Raw genomic sequence first — 10,455 nt, 5'->3', positions numbered from 1 at the left:
CACCAGCTTAGGTCTTTTTTTTTTTTTTAACATTTACTTTATGTGTACATGTGTTTTGTCTGCATGCGTGTCTGTGTACCGTGTGCAGTGCTTGAAGAAGCCAGAAGAGGGCAGCAGATTCCCTTGGAACCGGCGATACTGATGGCTGTGAATCACCATATGAAAGCTGGGAATTGAACCTGGGTCCTCTGGAAGAGCAACCAGTGTTCTAAACTGTGGAGCCATCTCTCCAGTACCCATATGGAGAAATCTTAATACCGTTATCATGTATAGTTAAAAAATTTATTCGTCATCATGATTTAAAACATTTTAAAAGATTCATTTCGTGTGTATGAGTGTTCACCCGTATGTGTGTCTGTACCGTGGGTATGCTTGGTGCCTGCAGGGGTCAAAACAGAGTGTCAGGTCCCTGGACTGAAGTTACAGACACTGAGCCGCCCTGTGGGTGGTGGAAACTGTTGCAGGAATGGCAAGTGCTCTCTTGACTGCTGAGCCAACTCTCCAGACCCCTCACCACACTTTGGGCCTGAGGATTTGGCTCAGTGAGAAGTTGCTTGCTTAGTTAGTGTGAGGTCCCTGGTACAAGACAGCAGGGGCTCGGGGGACAGACATTGTTGCGCTGCTCTGTTGTGTGCCTTTTAACTGTGGTGTTAAATCGGAACAGAGCCGGTCTGTAGCCCTTTGGCTCCGTGATCACACCGTTCCTGCTCTGGAGATTTGAAAGGCAGCGTCGTTTTATTCTCCCTGTCTTCCAAGAGGGTGGCTGACAGGTGATCGCGTGGCTTCCTTCTAAGTATAAATTCTTGGACTCTGTCCTCCCCAGCGCAGCTCCACATGGACAGGTCTCTGCATGGCCCTGGGCTCCAGCTGGGGAACCCTTTCCTCTTAACAGCTTTAGAGCATCTACTGTGTGCAAGGTACCATTCTGGTGGCTGGGGATACAGGACTGAAGGACCCAAGATCCTTGGCGTCTAGGAAAGGGAGACAGACAACAAACACATACAAGAGACTCACAACAACAGGAGGAGGGGGAGGGAGTGGCTGTCATAAATCACAGGGCCAGGCTACATTTTTAGCAGAGGTGGGGCAGCCAGTGGCATGGACATCTGGGAGAACAGCATTCCGGGTAGACGAAATGATAGGTGTAAAGAAAATGGCAGGTGCAGGAATAAGATTGAGGGGCAGATTGGAAAGACCCTGTGGAGGCCAGGGAAACCAGAGTGAAGGGAGGCCAGAGTGGGGTGGGTGGAGCAGGAGAGGGTGGAGGTGGCCCAGGTGACTGTGGCGTTCAGGATGACTTGACTTTCGCTAGTGAAGTGGAAATCACTGGTATGGTCTGAGCTATCTTCAAGGAATGTTGAGCATCCCTCAAAGAAGGAGGTAGTGGAGAGGACGACAAGGCCATGACTGAGAGTCTGGCTTCTTCTTCCCTCTCGGCCCTCTCCCTGTGGTTTGTAATCCTGCCCCTGCTGCAGGATGCCTCTGGGGGTACAAAAGACTAAAGGCTGACTGAAAGGGGAACTCTAGCTCTGCAGCTACCAGCCGGCCATCATCCCTGCCAGAGTGAGCCTTTTGATGAAACGGCTGTCTCCCGTGCGCCTGTAAATAAGACCACACGCACCAAGCCAGACTTGTGTAGAATCGTCGTTTACCAAGTGAACGCAACAAAGGGTCTGGAGAGGCCTCTAGGTGATGGACGCGTAGACTGAGACACATACACCCTACCCCATGCTCCACTGAGAGACCCTGACTGCTCCTAATCTTAGCGCCTATCTAGGAAATAGTTGCAAGGTTTTAGCCCAGTGGGTCTCAGTCTTCCTAATGCTGCGACCCTTGAATACAGTTTGAGTTGTGGTGACCCCCAAACAAAGAATTATTTTCGTTGTTACTTCATAAGAGTAATTTTGCTACTGTTATGAATCGTAATGTAAATATCTGTTATGAGATCCCTGTGGGGTCCTGACCCACAGGTTGAGAACCACAGTTTTAGCCAGTCTCTCCTGTGCTCTGTATGGGCGGGGATAGAGGGGAGTGATGGACGGATGTGCACAGTAGCCTGGTTATTTGAAGTAGAATTCTCTTTCTCTAGAAGCCCATGTGAGGGTTACTTGACATCCACTTATTCTGAGCCTCAGACTTTTACTGCCTCAAAGATGACAGTCACTGGTCAGCCCAGGCAGAGATGGAACCACTCTCCACCCCAAGAATCAGGGCCCTTCAGGGGACACACAGGAGTTCTTGGGGACTTTGGTGACTCTGCTCCCAGGTCCCCACATGAGCACTAGGAGCCCATATTCCTACTCTTTAAAGTGTCTGTCATGTTTGGACTCTACACTGATTACTCAGTCCGGTCTCTGTCTCTCGCCCTCAATCTAGAAGCTGTCAAATTGGGGGTGGGGAGGTGGGGGAGGCTTTGTCTGTTTCCTTCGATGTTGTGTTCTGACCTCCACGGCCATCAGTTAGGGCGCGAGATGAATGAAGAAATGGAGGAGGGCTGTTACTGTGAATTCCTTTCTCAGGCAGTAACATAAAAGCCCCAACAGGCAGGAAGTCGGCGTTGCTCAGCAACAGTGCAGGCGTCTGCTTCCTGGCCCAGTTCCTATAACCTGGAGCACACAAAAGCTCAGGACCATACCTAGGAGCATCAACCATGGAGCCTCAATGATGCCTCACTCATCTGGTCTCTGCTCTGCTCTCTAAGGGAACTGCAGAACCAGGAAAGGCTCCTAGGGTGGGAGCAGAGGCAAGGGACAACCTACCAGTCATTAATAGCCATAACTATTGAGTATAACAGCAAGAGGGCGTGCCTTTAATCCCAGTACCTAGGAGCCTAAGGCAGGAGAATCTCTATGAGTTTGAGGCTAGCCTGGTCTGAAAGTATATATAAATAGTAATGGCACTTTTAAGGTACCAGATCTTGTTCTTTTTCAAGATAAGATCTCACTATAAAGCCTTGATTGGTCTGTAATTATCTGTGTAGACCAAACAGGCCTCAAAAATCACAGAGATCCTAGCACTCGGGAGGCAGAGGCAGGATCTCTGTGAGTTCGAGGCCTGGTCTACAAGAGCTAGTTCCAGGGCAGGCTCCAAAAGTCACAGAGAAACCCTGATTCAAAAATCTTAAAAAAAAAAAATCACAGAGATCCACCTGCCTCTGTTTCTAGTGTGCAGGGATTAAAAGCATGTGCCAACCGGTCCCGCCTCCACGCAGCTTTTCATCCAGGCCAAGTGCTTCAGCGCGAGCCAGCAGGCTCCAGCCATCCTTGTACAGATGCCCCTAGGCAGCGCTGTAGAGGCCACAGCGTTCTAGCCCTGCGTACCCATTGACCTGACTTCCACATCTCTGAATTCGGACCAATAAATGGCTTGTTTATAAGGTTGCCGCGAGATAGATAATACACTCAGAATTTCTGGCCCCAGCATAAAGTGAATGCTCGATAAATGTTAATTATTGATACTCTAATTATTCTTTTGAGTGTTCTTAGGTCCAGGAGGGAGGGCTACAGCAAGGCGGTATCTTTGCGCTGTTTGGAGTGAGGTCACCCAGCAAGGATTCTAACGACTACACCCAGCCGAGAGCACCCAGGCCAAAGTTTTGGAGGCTGAGATCTCATGCCCCGCCCCTCCAGACTTTAACAGGGAGAGGAGTAGGAGGCCCGCGCCGGCGCAGACAGTGCTGACTGACCGGGTCTCCCGCAGCTGGTTCGGAGGTGCCAGCCCCTCCGCGTTCGTGCATGGAGGGGCGCGCGAAAACCAAGGGCTCGTCCCGCAGCATGCCCGGGGCGGCCGTGCTGTTCCGCGGCCCCGTGGAGCCCGTCGTCTTCCTGGCCAACTTTGCCGTGGTCCTGCAAGGCCCGCTCACCACGCAGTACCTGTGGCACCGGTTCAGCACCGAGCTTGGCTACAATGGCACGCGCCACAGGGGAAACTGCGGGAACCAAAGCGCGGATCCCGTCATGCAGGTAGCGGGGACCACCGGGTTGTGAACGCGGAGCACGGCACGGGTCGAGGCCTGTGGAAGATGGGGTCCCTGGGAGGGGGGACGCACATGGCGGGGGGGGGGACGCACATGGCGGATGGTGGGCGGAGCTAGAGCAAAGGGGGCCTCCCGTGCTGACTGCTTTGGGGTGCAGGTAGTGGATTCAGAGAATGCTTGGCCTGGAGGGTTAACCCAAGTGCGGAGATGGAGGGAATGCCTCTCCGGGGCCCGTTTTTTAAGAGTTCAACGAACATTTCAAGAGGCTTAGGGCTCCAAAGCAAAGCCTCAACCCTGTAGCTGCCAGGTTGATGATGGTAGCTAACTAAATCAAGGGCCTGCGCCGTGACGGTTCTGTTTTCACAGGAAGTGGAGACCCTGACTTCCCATTGGACCCTCTACATGAACCTGGGCGGCTTCCTGGTGGGACTTTTCTGGTCCACCCTTCTGGGAGCCTGGAGTGACCGCGTGGGTCGCCGCCCACTGCTGGTGCTGTCCTCTCTTGGCCTGCTGGTCCAGGTCGTGGTGTACATCTTTGTGGTGCAGCTGCAACTGCACGTTGGCTTCTTCGTGCTTGGCCGAGCCCTTTGTGCCCTTCTAGGAGACTTCAATGGCCTCCTGGCCGCTAGCTTTGCCTCTGTGGCGGACGTCAGCTCTAAACACAGTCGCACCTTTCGAATGGCTCTGCTGGAAGCATGCATTGGTGTGGCTGGGACCCTGGCAAGCCTTCTTGGAGGTCATTGGCTCCGGGCCCAGGGTTATGCCAACCCCTTCTGGCTGGCTTTGGCCCTGTTGATCGTCTTGACTCTGTATGCAGCATTCTGTTTTGGTGAGACAGTGAAGGAGCCAAAGTCCACCAGGCTTTTCACGCTCCGCCATCACCGATCCATTGTCCGGTTGTATGCGGTCCCAGCCCCAGAGAAGTCCAGGAAGCATCTAGCCCTGTACTCATTGGCTATCTTCGTTGTGGTCACTGTGCACTTTGGGGCCCAAGACATCATGACGCTCTATGAGCTGAGCACACCCCTCTGCTGGGACTCCAAGCTGGTTGGCTACGGCTCGGCAGCCCAGCACATACCCTACCTCACCAGCCTGGTAGGCCTAAAACTTCTGCAGTACTGCCTGGCAGACACCTGGGTGGCTGAGATTGGCCTGTTCTTCAACATCCTGGCCATGGTGGTCTTTGCGTTTGCCACCACCACACCCCTCATGTTTACAGGTAAACTGAAAACGGGGCCATCCACACATTGCTCCCAAATGGGGTTCAAGCCTGTGTCTTTGGACCCAGAGTTACACTCTCAGCCTGAGCAGAGGACAGACAACTGAGAAACCCCAGAAAAATACCTTCTCTAATTTATAGAAAATATAAAGCGTCAGTGGCTAAAGTAATTAGTGCACGTTATCAATCATAAATATTGTTAGGAATGTAGAGCAAAGACAAGAGCATAGCTCATGAGCTAATTGCTTCAGCCCTTGGCCTCTCATGGCTTATTTACAGTGTTCTTAAGCAAAGTCCATGCTGCTAATGTCTTGATCCTTGGCTCTTGGATAAGAACGGCAGGGCCCTTCCTCAGGGATCCCTGTTTATCTGTTTAGAGACAGGCTCAGACTTGACCAAGTGATTTTCTACGTAGCTGAAGATGACTTTGAACTTACAATCCTTTTGCCTCTACGTCCCGGAGACTCACAGGCCTTAACAACCTTACTCTGCCTTCTTTTGCATTTGTTAAAACGCCAGGCTTTCTAACATTCCTGCTGACTTGCTTCTTCTTCCTTTCCTTCCTCTTGCTGCTGCTCCCCTCCCCGCTCTCCTGAAAAGAGGGGTAGCTGGCTAGAAAATGAAGAAGTTAGCTTTCTTTTTTTTTAAATTTTATGTGCATTGGTGTTTTGCCTGCATATCTGTGTGTGGGTGCCAGATGCCCTGGAACTGGAGTTGTGAGCTGCCATGTGGGTACTGGGAATTGAACCTGGGTCCTCAGGAAGAGCAATCAGTGCTCTTAACCACAGGGCCATCTCTCCAGTCCCAGAGGTTAACTTTCTAAAAATAAAAAGTATTCTTGCTGGAGCCTGGATCTACATTGTGCAGTCATCTGTCTTGACAGCCAGCAGCTATGTTAACTCCGCTGCTGGACCAACAGTGAAGCCACGGGGACGGGGACCATTCACTCAAGGCCACAGCCCTCAGAAGTGCTAAGATAAAGACGTTGTACCACAGAGTCTCAGCAGAATTGCAAACATCGTATGCCTAGAGGTAGCTGGATGGCAGGAGCAAGGAACTCACATGGTATGCCCTCAACTCTCGCCCTTCACCGATGCCACCTCCTTATCCCAAGGTGGCTGAAGGAAATTCCCACACATTGTGTAGCTGGTAGTCTCTCAGTGCTAGAGGCCCCGGCTGAAATCAGAATGTCCCTGCTCCCTCAGGGACACTGGAGAAGCTCTATCCCAATGGCTTGAGACTGCTGTGGCAGGCCTCCTTCGAGACTGGACACATCTTTATCAGTCTGATAGAAGGGAGAGCTTCCCTGAAGGTCCTTCCTGCTTAGACCTGTAAAGACTCATTCGCCACAGAAGACAGGTCACAGATTCAGGGCCTGTCTTTGAGGCTGTTAGTCAACCACCCTCCGACAGAGGCCTATGGTTTTCCTCTTACAAGCTAGGAGATGGGTTCAGGGAAGTCCAGTAGACAAGGTCATACACACAGTAAGCAGTGGTAACAGGGTTTGAACTCGGGCCAACCCCAAAGCCTATACTCATTTTCTGGGTCCTGTCATCTCCCCCATAGTGCCACGTGGCCACTGGAGGTGTTCTGAGGAAGCAGTTGGTAGAAAGAGTGAGCAGATGAGCCGTGAGCTGGGGAAACTGCTGTCCTTTCCTCGGGTCCACATCTGCCCTTCCTGGGCTGTATGTAGGAACCCAGCTGCTTCAGGACACCCGTCCTTGATGGCTCTTTCCTGACCAGTGTTTCTCTCGCAGGATATGGCTTGCTTTTCCTGTCACTGATGATTACACCTGTCATCCGGGCCAAGCTTTCCAAGCTGGTGAGCGAGTCGGAGCACGGTGAGTGTCAGAGTCATCTGTCCCTGGTCCTTCATGTCCAGTGTTGCCTGGATGGGCAGTTCTGGCCAAGGAGGGTCTGCCTTCTACCCTCAAACCTGGAGGAGTGAGCAGGCAAGACAGATGCTCTTCCGCCACGTGCTCAGAGCTGGCTAGGTACCGATGCTGTGGGGTTTTGTTCCTCAGAACTAAGATTACTGTCAGTAGAGCACAGTCCAGTTCTGCGTAACCACAGCAGCACAGCAGAGCTTATCTCTTCAGAGCTCGTCTTTCCCATCTGTGAAGTGGGTGTGATGATACCAGGGTTTCCTGCCATGCTGGGGTCAGAGGATGCAGGTCCAGAGGGAATAAACAGCCTCTGCCAGAGATTTCGTTGTTCCCAGTTGTCAGATGAAGAAAGGGAGGCCTAGAGGGTTAAACTGAGTTCTTCAAGGTTGTTCAGTAAACAATGGGACAGGGATGCGTGCGTACATATGTGTATGTGTTCACATGTATGTGACTTCAGTGTCTTGAGGAACATGGAGTCTTTAACTTGGGCAGTCTAGCTAACTACTTGCCTTGTGGATTTCCTGTCTCTACCTCTCAAGCCCTGAGATTACAGGTGCCCACCACACCCACCTAACTTTCATGTGGTTAAGGGCATCCGAACTCTGGTCCTCATGGTAGCATAGGTGCTTCATCCGCTCACCCAGCTACACATACACACCCTTCCCCACGCACACCTCTGTTCCATGTGTTTTTAAGAGCACTTGGTCTTGTAACTGGGCTCCAGCCCTGGCTTGTTCTAAACCTGTTTCTTCATCTGTGACATGAGGACTTTATTCCCCAGGACACTGTAGAGCCTTAGATTCTGGCAGCTGAATCTCTGTATCTATTGTGTTGTTGCTCAGTTTGCAACAACTGGGTTACAAAGCCAGGTTCTGGCACAGGCTCGGGTGTCTGCTAAAATGCCCCATTCATTCAATATACTTTTGCTTTTGTTTATTTTGAAACAGGATCTTCTTGTTAAGTAGCCCAAGCTGGCCTTGAAGTAAAATCCTCCTGCCTCAGCTTCCCAAGAGCTGGCATTACAGTCGCGTTTCACCATGTTTGCAGGCAGTGGATCTTTCCCACCCAGCAGGTTTCACTGTGTACCCAGTATGGGAAAATAGCAGGCCCCTCTCGGAGGCCACCTGTGATAGGTACTCTCCATTTTAAAATTACTGGCAGTCCACGCAGTAGCTCTTGTCCTTCGTACACAGAAGGCGGAGCAGCAACCCAGAAAGTTCAGCGTCTCAGCAATCGCATGGCTGTGAGTGTGGAACATGGGATCAAATGACGCTTCAGGAAGGGAAGCCGGCAAGCTCTCGTAGACATCATGTGTAGCTTGGCAAGACTCGGCAGGCTTTCAAGCTCTTGCCACCGCACATGATGATCCGAGCTCGCTGTCTAGGGCCCACGTGGGAGAAGAGAGCCAGCTGCTGAAAGTTGTTCTCTGACCACCACACACATGCCTGGCACAAGTGACGTGAACATAATAACACATTTTTTAAAGAAGCTGTTATGGTGGTACAGCCTTGTAATCGTAGCACTCGAGGCTAAGACAGGAGGACTGCAAGTTTAAGGGCAACCCGAGACCATTTCTTAAAACAAACCAAGCTGGGGCTGTGGAGATGGTTCAACATTTAATAACACTGGCTGCTCTTGCACCAGGCATACACGTGGCACGGAGGCACACATGCAGGCAGAGCACCCATACACATTAAATAAAGTAGGGTTTTTTAAAGTAGGAGGCACCACGCGGCTTTTCTGTGAATTTAATAACAGTTGACAGCTATGTGTCTAACAGCTCCTCTGCCAGGCACTTCCCGTGTGTAACATCATAGAGTCTTTACCATAGCACAGAGTGGGAGGCACAGGTGAGGGACGCAGGTGTCCCGCCCAGGTCACACAGCTGTGAGGTGGCACTGCCCTCCCTTGACCCTGGGTTTTTCCAGCTCTGAAGCATGGTGTCTCTTCCCTCCCAGGTGCTCTCTTTTCTGCGGTGGCCTGTGTGAACAGCTTGGCCATGTTGGTGGCCTCTAGCGTCTTCAACTCGCTCTACCCAGCCACTCTGAACTTCATGAAGGGCTTCCCCTTCCTCCTGGGAGCTGGCCTCCTCTTCATCCCGGCCATTCTGATTGGGTAATGGAGGGCCCTGACCTTGCCGGCTCATCATGGTGTCTTAATTTCCGAGAGGTTTCCTCCTTCCCCCGCTCCTAACTGAAAATGGCAGCTTTGCCTCTGGAATCCTTGTCCTTTGGGTATGGCATCCAGGGCTGACCCTACCCCAAGCAGGTGGCTGCCTGATCTTTTAGGGGCCATCTCCAGAGTAAGGTAGAGCCATGTGGCGAGGGGCCAGGCTAACACTACTGTTTGACAAGGCTGCGTCCTCTTCCTCAGGCCCCTCAGCCTGCCCCATCCTCGAATTGTGTTAACAGAAAGAAAAGTTACTCGGCTACTTGTGGCTGAGTCCCAGGCTAGACTGACCCACTGAAGTCGTGAGAGTTCTTCTCCAGAGTCCTCTGCCTATGAACATTGTCCTATGCCTGTCGGCTTGGGAAGGGACACCTGGAGCTGCTCACCCAAGTCAGTCCCATGTCACCTCTCTAGAATGGGCTTATCCTGAACCATCTCTCTGGTCTCTCACAGGGTACTGGAGAAAGCTATTCCACATCCTGAATTCCAGCAGTTTCCACAGAGTTCCTGATCTGCTCGAGGCCATGGAGCAGTGGACCCGCACCAGCCAGCCCTCTGAGGGCAGTACTCACTTTGGACAGGGTGATCAAGCCAGTGATGAGCATCACCTGGTCTCCCACTGAGCCAGTCCCTGCATAGGATCTATAGTCTGACCAGGATACGCCCACTCAGGGCAGGCTGCAGGGAGCCGTTTGAGGCAAGGGTGTTTTTTGTTTTTTTTTTCCCTCTTTTAAGCTATTTGTAATTTAGAAGCCTCCAAAATGAAGGAGACAGCACTTCAGGGACCAACTGAAACATGGGGACCGACCTCTCCTTCCAGCCCATGGGACTAGGTCCGTGATGAGTGCTGTGGCCTCCAGTCACCCCTAATGATAAGTGTGGTACCTGTGGGGAGACTTGGCCCCAGTGGGAGAAGCACTGTGTGTGAATGGGAATCAGTCCTTGACCTCAGCCTGTCCACGTGACCTCTGCCTATTCACCCTTGACTTCAGCCTATCCACCTTTGACCTCAGCCTGTCCACTGTGACCTCAGCCTATCCACCCTTGACCTCAGCCTATCCACCTTTGACCTCAGCCTGTCCACCGTGACCTCAGCCTGTCCACTGTGACCTCAGCCTGTTCACCTTTGACCTCAGCCCACCCTTGACCTCAGCCTGTTCACCCTTGACCTCAGCCTGTCCACCCTTGACCTCAGCCCGTCCACC

The 10,455-nt window shown here is 52.0% G+C and overlaps 1 protein-coding gene across 2 annotated transcripts; it reads left to right on the top strand.

Annotated features, from left to right (window-relative positions):
• Positions 1-3,663: 3,663 nt before the first annotated feature.
• On the top strand, positions 3,664-9,839 carry Slc46a1 (solute carrier family 46 member 1). Of its 2 annotated transcripts, XM_075991475.1 has the most exons (5): positions 3,664-3,962; positions 4,343-5,195; positions 6,953-7,036; positions 9,040-9,196; positions 9,704-9,839. In XM_075991475.1, exons 1-5 carry the CDS (start codon positions 3,735-3,737, stop codon positions 9,759-9,761), a joined length of 1,380 nt encoding a protein of 459 aa, XP_075847590.1. In that variant the 5' UTR covers positions 3,664-3,734; the 3' UTR covers positions 9,762-9,839. The 2 variants fall into 2 exon arrangements, with proteins under 2 accessions (XP_075847590.1, XP_075847591.1); XM_075991476.1 differs by lacking the exon at positions 6,953-7,036.
• The last annotated feature ends 616 nt before the right edge of the window (positions 9,840-10,455 follow it).

The sequence above is a fragment of the Microtus pennsylvanicus genome, chromosome 11, assembly GCF_037038515.1.
Source record: "Microtus pennsylvanicus isolate mMicPen1 chromosome 11, mMicPen1.hap1, whole genome shotgun sequence".
In the NCBI taxonomy this organism is placed as follows: Eukaryota; Metazoa; Chordata; class Mammalia; order Rodentia; family Cricetidae; genus Microtus; species Microtus pennsylvanicus.
The sequence above is the reverse complement of the archived record's forward strand: the minus strand, read 5'-3'. Positions and strand labels throughout refer to the sequence as shown.

Coding starts and splice junctions, on each gene's coding strand:
- Slc46a1 (XM_075991475.1), top strand. CDS start 3,735: ATGGAGGGGCGCGCGAAAACCAAGGGCTCGTCCCGCAGCATGCCCGGG. Junction 3,963..4,342: donor GCGCGGATCCCGTCATGCAG/GTAGCGGGGACC, acceptor CTGTTTTCACAG/GAAGTGGAGACCCTGACTTC. Junction 5,196..6,952: donor CACACCCCTCATGTTTACAG/GTAAACTGAAAA, acceptor TTTCTCTCGCAG/GATATGGCTTGCTTTTCCTG.